Raw genomic sequence first — 18,702 nt, 5'->3', positions numbered from 1 at the left:
AAGTCTCTGGAGTGGGACTTGAACCCACAATCTTCTGACTCAGTCAAAGGTGTTACTCACTGAGCCACTGGCTGACACAGGTGAAAAAGCTTGTGCTGATTTAATTTCTTCGATATTTGTGTAACTCGTGGTGGACTGTCCAGTTCCCAATATCTGAAGACCGTATTTTTTTTAAAAATATAAAGTTGGGGCACTACAAGCGAGCTCCATGTTATGGGTGAGGGAGAAACTGGGGAGAGAAAAACTGGGGAGAGAAAAACAAAATCTGCCATTCTGGATTGCTCTTCAGCAATCCCTGTTGGAAAGTGCCCAGACATCAGGTGAGGACAGGATGGTAGTTGGTTATCCGGCCAACCCGAGCAAGATGCCAACGATTGCTTGTGGAACAGTATCCCCAAGGAGGAGTCCGTGCCTTCTGGAAACGAGGAGAGAATCCAGTTCGAGCCAACTTCTCTACCCTGGCATACCGCCATCCACGTTTACAAATTCTCTTTCACAGTTTGACCCCATCCTACCCCTTCAACTGTGTCCGGCCTTTCACCCAGCTCGCACCCTCTGCTCTTCCCACTCCAACTTACTGTGCGTCCTACCCTCACCCTCTGCCCCCCCCCCCCCCCCCCCAACCCCCCGGCCGGCCCAGCTCCTCTCTCTCTCCCCTCCCCCCCCGCCCCCCCCCAATCAGGATAAGGCCCTTAGTTATCACAGCCCCACATTAACACAACATACGAATTAGGGGCAGGTATAAGGCCCTTTGGCCCCTCGAGCCTGCTCTGCCATTCAATGAGATCATGGCTGATCTTCGACCTCAACTCCACTTTCCCGCCCGATCCCCAAATCCATAGATTCCCTCAATATTCAAAAAACGATTGATCTGGGTCTTGAATATACTCAACGACTGAGCTTCCACAGTCCTCTAGGGTAGAGAATTCCAAAGATTTTCCACCCTCTGAGTGAAGAAGTTTCTCCTCATCTCCGTCCTAAATGGCCGCCCCTTCATTCTGAAACTGTGCCCCTGGTTCTTGACTCCTCAACCAGAGGGAAACATCCTCCCTGCATCTTCCCTGTCATAAGAACATAAACAGGAGCAGGAGTTGGCCATACGGCCCCTCGAGCCTGCTCTGCCATTCAATACTGTTATGCATTTATGCCTGGGGTCACCAGACACCAGAGGGCGCCACTGTTGGAGGTTATCAGGCCGTACGCGGTCACTGGTATATAAGCGCGGGTACCTGGTCACGTGGGTTATTTTGGGCGCGAATAAAGTTGGATCAGGTTTACACCTGAGACAGTTTACAGTAACAAGTCTTTTGAGTCATTATAAATACGATCATGGCTGATCCCATCATGGACTCAGGTCCACTTCCCTGCCCGCTTCCCATAACCCCTTATCGGTTAAGCCCTGTAAGAATTTTGTATGTTTCAATGAGATCACCTCTCGTTCTTCTAAACGCTAGGGAATACAGGCTAGTCGACTCAATCTCTCCTCATAGGACAATCCCGCCCATTCCATTCTGGGACACTTTTCCTGAACCCCTCTTGCTACAACCTCAAAGCTCTTTGATCACACTCTACCCCCCTCACCCCACATCTCTTCCCTACTCCTGCTCGTATTAGTTTTTGTTCCATCGCCTATTTTGTGAAGCGCTGTATAGATGCAAGTTGTTGAAAGTTGGAAGAGGGCGGGGAAAAAAAAAACAAGCAAACGTTAAGAATAAATTTATTTGTAATCTGAAAAGAAACTATACAACGGAGTCTATTAAACACGTTATATTCCTCTCATCCCTCGCTACACATATTACAAACAGTTCCAGTATTTCTATACAGCATTTGAAAAGAAAAAACAAATCTCTACACGACTATACAACAGATGAAAAGCTACACAAAAATTATATTGCATTTAATAAAAATCCACCTCACCAAAATCATGGAGATCAGTCAGGGATAGGCAGGAAAATTGTTTCACTCCCACTCTGAACATTAATCGTGTATGGCAGTATACAGCTCGATGTGTTATTCTTCTACCACGTGGCAGTGACTGTTAAAACGTGGAACTCTTAACAATTGCAACAAACTGATTTCTAATAATCAATCAACTAAAAAGACATTACAATTCTAGAGCATCATGATACCAAAAATTCCTTTGTGAACCATTAAAATTCATGCCTCGTGATCGCCAACTGAATGGAAAGGCATGTTAGTTTTTTTTCCTCTCCTTATCCCCAAACTTAACTCTCAAATGTTGCAAGGCAACTCATATTCTTCTAAAAACTCACTGCAAGGTATAAAAGTACAAACTGTTAGATCTCGCTTTCTGACCCACCTGCAATTTCCAAGGTTGGAAGAACATCGGCCCAGGTTAGACTGGCTGTTTATGTTTGCCACTGACGGGAAGCAAGATGCTGAGATGTTTCAGATGCATTTAAAGGGAAGCTAGGGTAAGTGCATGAGGGAGGAATGAATAGAAAGATAAGCTGATAGGGTGAAAGAAAGACTTGCATTTATAGAGCACCTTGCACGACCACCGGACATCTTTACAGCCAATGAAGTACTTTTGGTGTAGTCACTGCTGTAATGTGGGAAACGCGACAGCCAATTTGCGCACAGCAAGCTCCCACAAACAGCAATGTGATAATGACCAGATAATCTGTTTTTGTGATGTTGATTGGAGGGACAAATATTGGCCAGGACACCGGGGATAACACCCTTTGCTCCTCTTCAAAGTAGGATCTTTTGCGTCCACCTGAGAGCGCAGACGGGGCCTCGGTTTAACGTCTCATCCGAAAGACGGCACCTCCGACAGTGCAGCACTCCCTCAGCATTTCACGAGAGTGTCAGCCTAGATGTGGGAGTGGGACTTGAAGCCACAACCTTCTGACTCAAAGTGCTACCCACTGAGCCATAGGTGAGGTGCAGTAAGGAGAGGAGGCCCGCGTGGAGCACAGGCACCAGCATGGACCAGTTGGGCCGAGGGGCCCGTTTCTGCACTGTACATTCAATGAAATTTTTTCAGCTTCCTCCTGTACAACGCGACACACAATGTGTTGTAAGGGTGAATTTCAGGCTCTCCCGATGGTGGTCCAGCTGGTTGAGACAGCGAGTGACGAGATGTAAAGGACAGGAAGCTGCCAGGCCTGAGAGCGCGCCGCTGTACAGAGCCTCAGCGCCCTGGGCTAGGGAGGTCAAACGACCTGCCAATACTCACAGAAATGACCGCCACTTGTCTGAGATATTGGAGGAGGCGTAGGCCCACTGCACCAAGAAGTCAATGCCCACAGGAGAGGAAGGAGATAAATCAGTGAAGGGGGATGATGAAAAAAGGGCTGGTGCTTGGGAGCTTTCCTAAAGAAGTGGAAAACCAACTGAACTTTGCCAGTTTGGGAGACCTGCTTTTCTGAGTTGCATTGTTTAATATCAGGATATCCGGAGTAAAAATTGAGGGGGACGCTCCCTCCACATTGGGCGCAACATGGGGCGATTTGTCGGGAGAGAATGATAGCAAAAGTTACCGAGTGCGGTCTCCAAAGTGGACAGAGAGAAACTCAGAGACCAGGAATCTGACTGTTACGACCTTCTGTGTCCCGGGATAAAGAACTTGCATTTATATAGCAGCTTTCTCAGCCTCAGGACATGTTAATCTAGGAAACGCGATTTGTGCACAGCAATGTGACAATGACCAGATAATCTCTCTGTTTTAGTGAGGCTGGTTGAGAGATAAATATTGGTCAGAGAGACCGGGGGTGAACACCCCTTCTCTTCCTCAAAAAGTGCCGCGGGATCTTTTACGTCCACCCGAGAAAGCAGACGGGGGTCTCGGTTTGACGTCTCATCCAAAGGACGGCACTTCCTCAGCACTGCCAGCCTAGATTTTTGTGCTCAAGTCTCTGAAGTGGGGCTTGAACCCACAACCTTCAGACTCGGAGGCGAGAGAGTGCGACCCATTGAGCCACGGCTGACACTGTAGGGGAAAGGCAAGTGGGGAGGTCGGTGTGTAGAGAAGACGGGAAATCCACGCCCTATTTGATTACACAAAAATGATATTAAAATCAAAAGGTAGCTACTGGAAGCATAGAAAGTAGATGCAGGAGTAGGCCATTTGGCCCTTCGAGCCTGCACCACCTTTCAATCATGGCTGATGATGAAGCTGTGGTTTAAATGGAAGCAGGTAAAGAGAGCGACTGTCTGTAAACAAAGCTTTACTCATTCAACGCGCTCAGGTCTGATCTCCACCCAAATCTGTATTTAATTCATCAATCTCTTTCAACTTGGCCTCAAGCACTTCATCTTGCTCAGCTTGGGTTTGATCCTGTTCAGTTAATGACCCCTACACTCAATTGTCCTTCTCCAACTTATTTTTCGCTCCCTGAAAAAAAGACTTGCATTTATATAGCACCTTTCATGACCACCGGATGTCCCAAAGCACTTTACGGCCAATGGAGTACTTTTGGAGTGTAGTCACTGTTGTAATGTTAGGAAACGGGGCAGCCAATTTGCGCACAGCAAGCTCCCACAAACAGCAATGTTATAATAACCAGATCATGTGTTATTTTTGTTGATTGCGGGATAAATATTGGCCCCAGGACACCGGGGATAACTCCCTCTGCTCTTCTTCGAAATAGTGCCATGGGATCTTTTACATCCACCTGAGGGCAGACGGGGCCTTGGTTTAACGTCTCATCCGAAAGACAGCACCTCCAACAGTGCAGCACTCCCTCAGCACTGCACTAGTGTCAGCCTAGATTTTTGTGCTCAAGTCCTTGGAGGACACAAACCTACAACCTTCTGACTCAGAGGCGAGAGTGCTACCCACTGAGTCACAGCTGACATCTTAACTCCCAGTTACAGCAATGCTGGCCACCTGACCAGGACCTGATCGACACATTGGCTTTTCATGGTGCATATGGAAAATTATAAAATAAAGACCAGGATATTAATTATTTTTTTCTTTTAAAAAGGAGCTTTTTTTTTCCCATACTTACATGTGTACTCTGTGATGTGGAGACAGCCGGTATTGAGACTACGAATGGACTCTCATCGTCCGCAAAGACCTCAGAACTCAAAAGCAAGAATCTCTACCCATTGCCAATGTCTTGGCTGAGGGCATCATCCCTAGTTACAACATCAAGAGTTACATGATGGCTATTTTCCGATCTGCTGACAGAGAGGATTTCAAAAGGAAACAAAGCACAAGAGACATTTTTCAACAAAAAAAAAAATCAAACACATTATTAAAGAATAAACTGCAGCAATCAGTTCAATACAAATTGAGCAGAAAATAACACACTGAGAGCAACCTTCGAACCACAGCAGAGATAGCGTTCAAACTGGACGTGTCCCTTTAGAAAAAAAAGAGGCGTTCAGTAGTAACTTCTCTGATCTATCTGATCCCCTCTGATTTTCTGAAAAGTCTACCAAAAACACACAAACACAGACTCTGCCAGTTCCCACCATTGTCCCCTGTTAAAAGGATAACAAGACAAATGTGAATTCCTTTGTTCACCCTCGTCGGTCAGGAAGTAGCTAAAACGTCTCCTACGTAAAAGATTGGGTTTGTGTACGCCATTGTCCACACCTCACGCAAAGTCGTCGTCGTCAAATTCGGGAAGCTTTTAGATGAGATCCATCAGAATTTCTTCCTCCAACAGACTGGTGCCTTGCTGCAGCCCACCCTGAGGGACTGGGCCCCGGGGACCTGTGTTCATCATCATCTGGCCTGGAGGTTTAAAAATCACAACAGCAAAAAAAACCCATTATAAACCATACAAGCAACCTGGAGCAAATGTGAACCTGAGCCCCATGTCCTAAATCGGGAGAAACTAAATGAGAACTCCCAGTGAAAACCTTTCAATCCCCAAGAGTTTCCACCACTGCATTTTCATCCACGTACCATTCTAAAACCATTATTGTCCAAGAGGGACTTACAAAACTCAGGTAGCCCCGGTCTACGGCAGTAACACCCAACTGATTCTTCTGGGTTCATGGGCACATACCGAATCAAAGTCAGTCACAGACGTGACCAACTAAAAAGGGAAGTGTGACTGTTGCTTCATTCATGAAAAAAATATTGCATTTCTATAGCGCCTTTCACGACCAGCGGACACCCCAAAGCACTTCACAGCCAATGAAGTATTTTTGGAGTGCAGTCACTGTTGTAATGTAGGAAATGCGGCAACCAATTTACGCACAGCAAGTTCCCACAAACAGTAACGTGATTAACCAGATAATCTGTTTCCATGATGTTGATTGAGGGATAAATATTGGCCCCAGGACACCGGGACGAATTCCCCTGCTCTTCTATGAATATAGGCATGTAATCGTTTACGTCCACCGGAGAGAGCAGACGGGGCCTCGGTTTAATGTCTCATCCGACTTTGCAGTGCTCCTTCAGTACTGCACTGGGAGTGTCAGCCTAGATTTTTTGTGCTCAAGTCTCTGGATTGGGACTTGAACCCACAACCTTCTAACTCAGAGAGAGTGCTGCCCATTGGCTGAAGAGTACTATGTCTTCACTGGATGCAGGAGTCTCGGGCTCTCCTCCAAGAAGCACTTTATTATGCACTGGCTTCGTTATCATAGCTGGCTACCAAATTAACCAATTTTCCATGACATTAGTAGGCGTATCACATACGTAAAGTACTGTATTATTCCAAAGGGCATTTTGGAGGCTCTTTTAATGGATCATACAGCACAGAAATTCTGGAGGAGGCCATTTGGCCAATTGTGTCCACGTTAGCCGAAAGAGCTACCCGGCCTAGTATCACTTTCCAGCTCTTGGTCCATAGCCTTGTAGTTTACAGCACTTCAACTGCATAGACAAGAACTTTTTAAATGCAAGGAGGGTTTCTGCCTCTCCTGCTCTTTCAGGCGACGAGTTCAAGACCCCCATCACCCTCTGTGAAAAAAGTTCTCAACTCCCTTCTAATCCTTTTATTAAAAAAAAATTAATTTACATGATGTGGGTGTCACTGGCAAGGCCAGCATTTATTGCCCATCCCTAATTGCCCTTGAACAACTGGAGTGGCTTGTCAGGCCATTTCAGAGGGCAGTTAAGACTCAACCACATTGCTGTGGGTCTGAAGTCACATATAGGCCAAACCGGGTAAGGGTGGTAGATTTCCTTCCCTAAAAAGGACAATAGTGAAGCAGATGGGTTTTTATGACAATCCGGTAGTTTCATGGTTATCGTTACTGATACTAGCTTTTAAAAAAAAATTACTTTAAATCTATGGCCCATGTCACATGTCAGCCATCCGTAGGTGCAGAAGAACCGACCGACCTTCAGGTGCTCTGGAATTATAACCCAATCTAAAAGAATCATATTATCTTTGGCTAAACCAGGAATACTTTGCACAGGCGTAGCCCCTTACTGGTGAACAACTGGCAAAACACTCCCAAATGCCGTCCGGGAAGAGGGAACATTTCTCTCCATGAGATGTTGCCGATTCTCTAGTTCCCTGGCTGCTTAGTCCCTGTTACAACCACTGACTAAAAGCCCCTCCGTTGCTGCTCTGCCTCCTCATCACTAAGCCAATTCTACTCCAACACGGTTTTATGCGATGGTTTCCATGCAAGACGGAAAGAGGAAAAAAAGCATCTACGTATACTTATTTGGCTTCTTCTCACAAATATTCTCCAATTATGTCCTTCCCCAGTGACATTATACATTTAGGGTTGTGTTGGCAAGATCTCCAACTGCATTCACCCAGGTGGGCTCTGATCCTGGAGGACTGGTAAACTTATACATTCCCCCCCGACCTGCTGGTGTACTTGTATATAACTTTTCATCCCTCTTTACTGGTTTTCCTTTACCACATGACCCATAGAAGGAGAGGTGATCTCGTTGGAACATACAAGATTCTGAGGGGCATTGACAGGGTAGATGCTGAAAGGTTGTTTCCCCTGACTGGAGAGCCTAGAACTGGGGTGGGGCAGGGGGGGGAAGAAAACAGTCCCAAGATAAGAGGTCAGCCATTTAAGACTGAGATGAGGAGGAATTCCTTCACTCAGGGTTGTGAATCTTTGGAATTTTCTACCCCAAACGGCTGTGAATGCTGAATCGTTGAGCGGAAATGGATAGATTTTTGGATTCTAGGGGAAATCGAGAGATATGGTGATCGGGCAGGAAAGTGGAGTTGAGGTTGAACATCAGCCGTGATCTTATTGAATAACCTACACCTTCTTATTGAATAACCGAATGGCCTACACCTGCTCCTAATTTTTGTGTTATCTTAAGATACTTGCCTTGTAAAGGTGGGCGCTGTGCCATCTGGTTGCCCCATGGTTGCCCGGGACCTTGATGCATTAGCTGTTGACCTTGCATCTGGAGCTGCTGTCCTTGAGGATGATGGGGCATCTGCTGGCCCATGGACTGATGAGACATCATCTGCGAGGCTTGCTGCTGGATATGGTGCATGGGTTGCTGAGGCTGTGGAACACCACTCTGAGACTAGGGGGAAAAAAAAAAATCAAAGAATTAAAAATAAAACAATTACAGGACTAAAACAAATCAAATATTCACAACTCTTGTCACAGGTGAGGGGGAAAATGTTAAACTACCAAGATGGGGCAGTTTGGAAACTATTTTGGCATACAGAATACTTAGCACTCAAGTATGTAGGAATCCATTTTTTTTAAATCTCATTGCATTTCATGACCGGAAATTTGGAAAAGTAACTGAACATTTTTCTAATTTTATTGTACAACAGTCAGCAACGTATACAGACAGAAAAAGTAAGTTTTGATGAGTCATTGGCACATTAGAAAATTCCTTCAGAATTCTCAGAGTTAATGTTATGAAGAACCTTGAAATGTTAAGTGGCCACATGTAACTGCTTGTTACTTTTCATGTTCAAAATCACTTCCTCCAAGTAACCTTGGTAGCAGTAGCTGTGACTCAAGGCAAGTCTTAGCAAGTCCAATTGCACTCGCTCATCAGTAACAATAAGCTGACCTTCCCACTATCACAAAACACCCATATGCACAAGTATTCTGCATTGCATTTCAAGTCTCTCTTCCGACCACAAGTCAGACATTGGATCAGCGTTTCTCCTGTTCTGGGAAGGGGGACAGAATCTTCCGTACAAATGGTGGCAGATCTCCTTGGATTGCTTGGGACAGCCTCACCATCACCTCTCGGACATCAATGGGTTAATGCCGTGATCCCACACGCTCACAGCTTGGAGCTATGCTCACCGAGAGCACGAGTCAGAGAACTGGGGCTATAATGTTGTAGTTCGATCCTTGACTCTTTCCTTGCCCCCCCCCCCCCCCCACCCCACCCAACCAAGTGTGGCATTACCGCTCAAGTCTCAGAAGGATGTCCCAATGTCTTGTGTTCAGGCAATCCTGGGTCTAGAAGCTTGAACAACTCGAGTCACCCGTGCATTTCACTGGTTTGTTCAATTTGAAATTTAAAATCGGTCAGGAGATTTGGAAAGGGCCGCTCTTAGCACGGTTACCCCCATGTGTGAAAAAAATCAGATATCAGATTTCCAAAATCGGTTGGTACAGTCCCCACCTTGCAGGGTGCATTGGTGTTAAGCCAATTTGCCTGCTATTCACAGTGGACTTCGAGACCAAAAAGTTAACTAACCAACATATTTTAAAAAAAAAGGCTGCATGCAGTGACACCACAAATCCTGGCCAGGGTGGAGATGATTGACAGGGGAAATTACCCAATCACTGTTGTAAGTGACTGGGATCAATTTTACGCATGGAATTTGTATTATTTAACTATCCCCTATTCGCTGCATTTTACTGGAGAAAGTGTCTTGTACTCGGGGAAACTTCGCAGTAGTTTCAGTCACAAGTTCGGAGACTCAGTTTGCTGTGGTTTATGAGGGCGCAGATTCCAGTCTGTCGAGGGCACAGACTCTGTCCGTTGTAGTTCGAGTAAATGCAAGCCACAAGGGATCACACCGCCCCGCCTCCAACTCAGTGGCCGACATAGTGGTGTCAATATTCACTGTAAGCTGGCTTGGCATCGGCATCTCCCAATTGTTAGCCTAATCACTAAGGCGATCGCATTTTAACCAGGTGTGAACAGCTGATTGAAATTGCTTGAAAAAACCTGACTTGGAGCCTTTTAAAATCGGTACGTACAGGGTAAGCACTTATGGAACTATCCGAAACAGTCAGTGCGCTTAAATTTGTTAGAAAGAACGACTTTGTAACTAACTCCTATAGCAATGCAAATGGCTTGCGCCCCTGATAAGTGTGAACGGTGTAACTGGTGGAGACTGTATCAGCAATTGGAGATACATGGGAATTAACAGCAACATGGATTTAAACTTTATACTTCTATATGTGGCCCGATGGTATGCAGCGAATCAAACCAAAAAATGCGGGCACTCCTACTCTCATCTCAGCAAATCAAAAGTTGCGCACAACGCAAAATACTGCGGAAGCTGAAATAAACAGAGAAAAAGCTGGAAATACTCAGGTCAGACAGCATCGACCTGAACCTTTAACTCTGTTTCTCTCTCCACAGATGCTGCCTGACCCGCTGAGTATTTCCAGCAGTTTCTGTTTTTATTTTAGTTGGGCCACTTCGCCACCTGTAGGCAACTCAAATCCCGCTGCTCTTAAAGATAATGAAATGAACAACACAACAAGATCTTTTTGTGACAATCTGGAGCACATTGACTGAAAGGGTGGTGGAGGCAGACTCAATCACTGCTTTCAAAAGGGAGTTGGACAAGTACCTGAGAAAAACATTTGCAAGGGCTACAGGGAAAGGGCGGGGGCGTGGGACGAGCGGAGGTGCTTTTGCAAAGAGAGCCGGCACGGGCTCGAGGGGCCAAATGGCCGCCTTCCTTGCTGTAACCGTTCTATGATTCTATTCTATAGCACTCCACCGTTAAAAGGAGGGCAGAAAAGACTAGGCAAAATATGCGTCTCGAGATCAGGTGTCTGCAGATGCGGTTACACTCACTGTCTGCTGGCTGAGGAGCAGGCTGCGAAGCTGTGGGTTAGCACCGGGGTTGGGCGGTCGGAGCAGGGGTCCCGTCTGCTGCGCGGCCTGAGGCTGATTCGGAGGCTGGCCGCCTGGCTGTTGCTGCTGTGTCGCGGCCTGGGCTTGCTGTTGCACTCGGAGCTGCATCTGTTAGTGGGAAACAGAGGGGACGGGGGGAGGGGACGAGGGGACGGGGAAGAAATGAAAAAAATAACGCAAATCAAAAAGGTAGCGGAGCTGTGCCAAAATTTGATAAAGCGAACAATTAGAAATATGAATAATTTGAAGGCTGCCCCATAGCTGCAGTGGGACAGCACATGATGTGGCTATCCGCAGTTCTTGGCTAGGTGGTTACACGAGGCATGGTATATACTGCTCTGTTTAGGCAGTGTTGTTGTATTGGCAGCCTTCCACAATCCATACCATTCTTTTCTCCCAATAAGTGGGAGAAACACAGCAGGAGGAGTCAGCAGTGGGACAACAATGCACTACTGCAGAAGGATAAACTGGTGGAGTGGGGGGGGGGGGGGGGGGGGAGAAGGAAAAAAAAAAAAGAGGGGGACACAAGCAATTCTCACACCAGTGGTATTAATAAGCCAGTATCAGCAAATTAACTTCAAACCTTTCACACTTTGCAAAGGCTGCACTTTGCAATTGTACATGATCAGAGCAGATTTATTTTCCCTTTATTACCATCCATTGGCCTCCTCTTATGTCCACAGCACTGAAAAGACAGACAGACTTGCATTTATATAGCGCCGCTCACGACCTCAGGCTCTCTCAAAGCACTTTGCAGTCAATTAAGTACTTTTCGAAAGTGTAATCACTGTTGTAATGTAGGAAACGCGGCAACCAATTTGCGCGCAGCAAACAGCAATGTGACAATGACCAGATAATCTGTTTTACTGATGTTGATTGAGGGATAAATATTGACCTGGACACTGGGGATAACTCTCCTGCTATTCTTCGAAATAGTGCCATGGGATCTTTTACATCCACCCGAGCGCGCAGACCGGGCCTCGGTTTAACGTCTCATCCGACAGATGGAACTTCCGACAGTGCAGCGCTCCCTCAATATTGCACTGGAGTGTCAGACCAGATTTTTGTGCTCAAGTCTCAACAAAAACAACTTGTATTTATATAGCGCCTTTAACGTAGTGAAACATCCCAAGGCGCTTCACAGGAGTATTACGGATAAAAAATTTGACACCGAGCCACATAAGTAGAAATTAGTGCAGGTGACCAAAAGCTTGGTTTATGAGGTATGTATTAAGGAGCATCTTAAGAGGAAGAAAAAGAGGTAGAGAGGCTGAGAAGTTTAGGCAGGGAGTTCCAGAGCTTGAGGCCCAGGCAACAGAAGGCACAGCCACCAATGGTTGAACGATTACAATCAGGGATGCTCAAGAGGGCAGAAATAGAGGAACGCAGACATCTTGGGATGGTTGTGGGGCTGGAGGAGATTAGAGATAGGGAGAGGCAAGGCCGTGGAGGGATTTGAAAATAAGGATGAGAATTTTGAAATCGATTCATTGCTTAACCTGAAGCCAATGTAGGTCAGCGAGCACAGGGATGATGGGTGAGCGGGACTCGGTGCGAGCTAGGACATGGGCAGCCGAGTTTTGGATCACCTCTAATTTACATAGGGTAGAATGTGGGAGGGACAGCCAGGAGTGCGTTGGAATAGTCAAGTCTGGAAGAAACAAAGACACGGATGAGGGCTTCAGCAGCGGATGAACCAAGGCAAGGGTGGAGACGGGCGATGTTACGGAGGTGGAAATCCGAAGACATTTGGACTCAGAGTGCTACGCACCGAGGTGAGTGGCAACCTAAAAAAATCAATGGCCTCAATGAGGTGCCTCTCGATAGCAGTATGGCAGAACTTGGGAGCTCAGCATGGCAACGGGAAATTGAACCTGCATCTGCCGGACAAATGTGCGTGTTGCAACCCTGCCCCTGACTGGGTGTACTACTACACTCGGCATCCTTGGGCTGGGGAAGGTAGGGTTGGTCGTAGATTGCAATAGAGGGGAAAAATAAATCTCAGGCACTGTTCCCATTCCCCATAACCATCCACTGATGAAATACTCATGCTCAGATACAGGGAGAGAAGAAAGGGCTTGACGTGGTCAAGTACCCAGAGGACATGTGAAAAATGGCTGCTCAGCACTGGGGAGCTACCACATATGGGACTGAACCACTTCTGAGAGGAATAAAAACATATATACCTCTGCCTCCATTGCCTCTCAAAACCAAGATCAGCAAATTGAAGAAGGTCAGCTGTGGTTCAGTGGTAGCACTCCTGCCCGAGTCAGAAGTTGTGCACAAAATCTAGGCTGACACTCCAGTGCGGTGCACTGTCGGAGGTGCTGTCATTTGGATGAGACATTAAACCAAGGCCCTGTCTGCTCTCAGGTGCATGCAAAAGATCACACTGCACTAGTTCGAAGAGCAGGGGTGTTCTCCCCGATGTCCTGGCCAATATTTATCCCCCAACCAACACCTAATACAAGATGACCTGGTCATTATCACATTGCCGTTTGTGGGAGCTTGCTGTGCGCAAATTGGCTGCCGCGTTTCCCACAATACAACAGTGACTAGACTTCAAAAGTTATTCATCGGCTGTAAAATACTTTGGAACGTCCGGTGGTTGTGAAAGGCACGATATAAATGCAAATCTTCCTTTCTAATGAGGTTCATTCTTTTCCTTGGGTGCCATAAAAGCAGCTTTAAGACAAGTTGTAAACCTGGGAGCTTCTGACAACCAGAGATGGAACCGCAGGAGATCTACAATTGGTGGAAATGGCCAAGACCAGACAGTGAGTCATTAGACAGAGGAGGGGAACTAACAAACCACAAATACCGATGAGCCGCATAGTTACAGGCTGTTGCTCAGCAAGAAAATGGATGGTACAAAAAAAAAACCCAGCAGTATGCTCACCAGATTCTGCTGCCGCTGCTGGTCGTCCATTGTTGTTACTGTATGAACCTGAGGTATTGATGTGGTCACTGGCTGTCCTGACATCTGGACGGTGAGGAACGGAAGAGTAAAAGAGGAGAAAGAATGTTTTAAAAATACATAAAATGTGCAAGAACATTAATTAGGAGCAGAAGTAGACCATATGGCCCCCCCCTCCAAGCCTGCTCCACCATTCAATATCATGGCTGATCTTCAACTTCAAAACTCCACTTTCCTGCCCGATCTCCGTATCTCTGGATTCCCCTAGAATACAAAATCTATCGCTCGAACATACTCAACGACTCAGCATCCACAGCCCTATGGGGTCGAGAATTCCAAAGATTCACGACCCTGGGAGCGAAGAAATTCCTCCTCATCTCGGTCTTAAATGGGCCGGACTCCTTATCTTGAGACTGTACCCCCTAGTCCTCAACTCTCCAGCCCAGGGTAACAACCTCAGCATCCACCCTGCCATTTCCCCTCAGAATCATACATGTTTCAATGAGATTATCTCGCATTCTTCTAAACTAGAGAGAGAGTATAGGCCCAATCTATGCAATTAGTAGATTCACAATGCTTTCCAAAAAGGAACAAACATGGGGATCTGATTGATTATAATTTGTTCCTTTGCCTTTGGGACGGATGGTCTCCTCTCTTATACCAACTGCAAATGTCTTCAGCAAATTATGCTCGGGACAGTACCTACTCAGTCCCTGTGGGTACAAGTCTATAAACAAACCTGCTTGAAATTCAGCACAAATTAGCAATCTCTTGCAGGGAGGGCGAGAGGATGGATGATGGGGGAAATAAGGCAGGGGGCAGGATGGCCTTCCTCGGAGGTTGGAGTTGAGACACGTTCTTGGGACAGAGCAGAGGGAGCTTTACCCTCCACTAATCCAGGTTTTGCACGATTCCAAATGGGTGCAGAGTTCGCTGACCTCAGCCATGACAATAATTGGCTTTACCTCTGGGCTGGACACAGAACGGAGTCCAGAAAGCTGCATAATGATTCTTGGAAAGTGCACCTGCACGTACACGGACATTGAGCGCAGACAGGATTGAGTTTGGTTGTGATGCCTGCCGTGGTGAACCAGTTACTGGTGCTCCGTGTCTAGACTCCCACATGAAGAGCAGCCAACTTGGGCGAGGTACCAAAGAATTGTACTTCAGCAGAAGTCAGGGCCTTCAGGAAAAGCAGAAACTGCAGGGTGTTGGGGGAAGATAATATTCTCAAACCACCTCGTCCCCATCCTGACATCCAAGTACTTTCCTTAACTACCCTCAGTTCAGGATGAAAAGGTGCTCAAAGTCCCAGCATATCAGTAGTGCTTACATCAGTCAGCTAATCTTACTGTGACCCCTATTAACAGGCGCAATGAGAAACTGGCTTCATCTAAACAGCTGTGGAGTTACCCTGCAACGTCAGAAATATAAATTGGGAATAGGAACATAAGAAATAGGAGCAGGAGTAGGCCATACGGCCCCTCGAGCCTGCTCCGCCATTCAATAAGATCATGACTGATCTTCCACCTCAACTCCACTTTCAACATTCACCAGTGTCCGTTCATACCTGTTGCTGCTGCACTCCTGGAGAGACTGGCATTGCCCCAGGCGGTTTCTGCATAAATGCTGGATTGGGTATAGACCCAGTCCCCATCGGCTGCTGCCAAATAGAAAGATGCAAGGTGACAAACAAATCCATCGTCATCATCGTTCGAAAAGAGCATACAGGATCATTTATTTATTTGCCTTTCTCCTGTCCTTCGCCTTTACAGAATGAGAGATTTAACATTAGTGTGCTGAAGACAGAAAGAATCTGTTTAGTTATGGAAGAGGGGAAAAAAAAAAAAATTATGTTGGCACCAATGTTGCCTTTTATTTTTTGGCGGGTGCGTAGCCCATTCAAATTTCCGCACAGGTGCAGTTTTTCCCCCATTGTGAAGCTGGCAGCTTAACGGGAACATTGGCTGGCACCACGCCTCAGGCCAGGAAACCATGCTAGGAGTTGTGGAAGTGAGGGGCCAGGATAGAGTGGATAGGATGGACCTATTGCCCTTAGCAGAGGGGTCAACAACCAGGGGGCATAGATTTAAAATAATTGGTAGGTGGTTTCGAGGGGATTTGAGGGGAAATTTCTTCACCCAGAGGATGGTGGGGGGTCTGGAACTCTCTGCCTGAAAGGATGGTAGAGGCAGAAACCTTTACCTCATTTAAAAAGTACTCGGATCTGTACTTGAAGTGCCGTAACCTACAAGGCTACAGACCAAAAGCTGGAGAGTGGGATTAGGCTGGATAGCTGTGTCGGCCGGCACAGACACGATAGGCCGAAATGGCCTCCTTCCATGTTGTTTCTAGGATTACTATTCTATGAAGTCCAGTTTCTCCTTCCTCCAAACAACTTGTATTCATATAGAGCCTTTAACGTAGTAAAACATCCAAAGACGCTTCACAGGAGCGTCATAAAACAAAATTGGGCACTGAGCCACATAAGGAGAAATCTAGGGCAGCTATTACAGCAGATGACCAAAAGCTTGGTCAAAGAGGTAGGTTTTAAGGAGCGTCTTAAAGGAGGAGAGGCGGAGAGATTTAGGGGCCTAAGCAGCTGAAGGCAGGCCAACCAAAGATGGAGTGATTAAAATCAGGGATGCTCAAGAAGCTAAAATTAGAGGAGCATAGATATCTTGGAGGGGATTACAGAGATAGAGAAGTGGCGATGGAGGGATTTGAAAACAAGGACGATAATCAATTTTTTTTTTTAAATCGAGGCGTTGCTTAACCAGGAGCCAAAGTAGGTCAGCCAGCAGAGGGGTGATGGGACTTGGAGAGAGTTAGGACACGGGGCAGCTGAGTTTTGGATCACCTCTAGATTACATAGGGTAAAATGTGGGAGGCCAGCCAGGAGTGTGTTGGAATAGTCAAGTCTGGAGGTAACAAAGGCACAGATGAATCTGCATCTTACCTCTATATTTAAACCACACCCACCGCAAAAATCAGGCAATCAGCACATGGCAGTGCGGTGAATTAATACATTCATCCTACGAGTCCATGATAGTGTGATGGCTCAACAATAATACTGCATTACTTAAAAGCTGGATTAAAGGTATTGTGCCCTAAAAATATTTTTTCCCCCCCAAAGGTGGTCAGTTCATGAGAATGGATTTTATTTATGAATAAAGTGATCTACATACTTGTTTGAGATGGAGAGTGTTTTAGTTAATGGTATCCACAGATACCAATAGACTAAGCATTGAGCATACGATGCTACAAGCAGATAAAATAAACAGAAATACACTTAAAAATAGTATAGTATTAGGCAGTCCCTCGTATCGAGGATGACCCACTTCCACAGCAAAAAGGGATGAGTTCACTGGTGTTTCAATGAGGGACCTGACATTCTAGGTCCCGAAGGATGGAAGATGCCTGTGCGTGAATTTTTTTTAACATGGGGTGGCCGTTGCACACCAGCCACCACACGGGCTTGACAGAGCTTGGTCTTGATTCAGGGGCAAGGGTTAACCAAGACGACTGGAGACCAAGCTCTGCTTGTGATGAAAAATATTTTTAGGGCACAATATCTTTAATCCAGCTTTTAAGTAGTGCAGTATTACTGTTGAGCCATCACACTATCATGGACTCGTAGGATGAATGTATGCCATGTGTTGATTGCCTGATTTTTGCGGTGGGTGTGGTTTAAGGAGAGGCAAGATGCAGATTTATCCGTGACTTTGTTACCTCCAGACTGGACTATTCCAATGCACTCCTGGCCGGCCTCCCACATTTTCCCCTACATAAACTGGAGGTGTCCACTTAAAAAGACCCCCACTCAAAAGGTAGTTTGTGTTGCATAGATTGGAAGGTGCATCAAGAACTAGAGATTGCGAATGAAACTGCTTACATTTCTCTGCTGTTCAATTTTCTGCTGTTGCGCCTTCTTGTGGTTGGTGATGACCAGTCGGATCCCATTCACAAAGCCACTCTGATCGTTCGGGATCAGACCCATGAAGATTTTCTTCTTGGAGGAGTACAGCAGCATCAGGACCCGGACCTCACACGGAGCACTGTGTGGGAAATGGACGCAGCCGGCCTGGAAGAAGAACGGATCAAGAACAGAATTCCAGATGAGAACACATAACAACCATAGGCGAATAAACCACTCAAGTCCTATGCTCTTCCCACCTGCTGCAGGACAGGTCTACAACTCATGCACCCGGTCTTGCTCAGAGTGCTTTCTATTGGTAAATCTTCACTCCCAATTTTTCAACTGCTTCTCTTTCGGTTCATATTCTTTCAGAATAAGGGGTCGCCCATTTAAAACGGAAACTGGGCCATTGAATATATTTAAGGTGGAGATAGACAGATTTTTGAATGATAAGGGAGTCAAGGGTTATGGGGAACAGGCAGGAAAATGGAGTTGCGACAAAGGTCAGATCAACCCATTATATCATATCATCGACAGTCCCTCGAACGAGGATGACGTTCACAGATGTTTCGATGAAGGACCCGATGTTCCAGTCCTGAACTCCAATTGAGGGGGTGGACGATGCCTGTGCGTGGATTTTTTTTTAAAAACAGTGTGGTGACCGTTGCACACCAGCCACCGCATGGGCTTGACAGAGCTAGGTCTTGGTCCAGTAGCAAGGATTAACCAGGACGACTGGAGACCAGCTCTGCTACACGGACCCAGCATGCACACACATTGCAGTGTGGGCTAGGCCCGTGCTGCCCCCGGCTCTTCTGGGCTCTGTATCCCCATCTGTCGCACCTCCGCCACGATCTCTCGCCGCTCCTCCTCCAC

At 46.4% G+C, this 18,702-nt stretch overlaps 2 protein-coding genes across 4 annotated transcripts in view; one reads left to right on the top strand and one right to left on the bottom strand.

The window, feature by feature from the left end:
* The window catches only part of LOC139230027 (protein kinase C and casein kinase substrate in neurons protein 3), a 94,967-nt gene that overhangs the window by 69,931 nt on the left and 6,334 nt on the right, over positions 1 to 18,702 (top strand). The window lies entirely within an intron of this gene.
* The window catches only part of med25 (mediator complex subunit 25), a 60,161-nt gene continuing 43,160 nt past the window's right edge, over positions 1,702 to 18,702 (bottom strand). For 2 of the 3 annotated variants that reach the window (XM_070861757.1, XM_070861758.1), the window contains exons 15-20: positions 17,803 to 17,991; positions 15,478 to 15,570; positions 13,890 to 13,973; positions 10,931 to 11,098; positions 8,239 to 8,443; positions 1,702 to 5,710 (exon numbers count right to left, since the gene is read on the bottom strand). In XM_070861757.1, the coding sequence (XP_070717858.1) occupies positions 5,607 to 5,710; positions 8,239 to 8,443; positions 10,931 to 11,098; positions 13,890 to 13,973; positions 15,478 to 15,570; positions 17,803 to 17,991 (843 nt within the window). In that variant the 3' untranslated portion in view covers positions 1,702 to 5,606. The remainder of the gene's footprint in view (positions 5,711 to 8,238; positions 8,444 to 10,930; positions 11,099 to 13,889; positions 13,974 to 15,477; positions 15,571 to 17,802; positions 17,992 to 18,702) is intronic. The other variant, XM_070861759.1, reaches the window with a different exon arrangement.

The sequence above is a fragment of the Pristiophorus japonicus genome, chromosome 19 (assembly GCF_044704955.1).
Source record: "Pristiophorus japonicus isolate sPriJap1 chromosome 19, sPriJap1.hap1, whole genome shotgun sequence".
NCBI classification, from domain to species: Eukaryota; Metazoa; Chordata; class Chondrichthyes; family Pristiophoridae; genus Pristiophorus; species Pristiophorus japonicus.
Note: the sequence above shows the minus strand (reverse complement) of the source record. Positions and strands in the feature narration are given on the sequence as shown.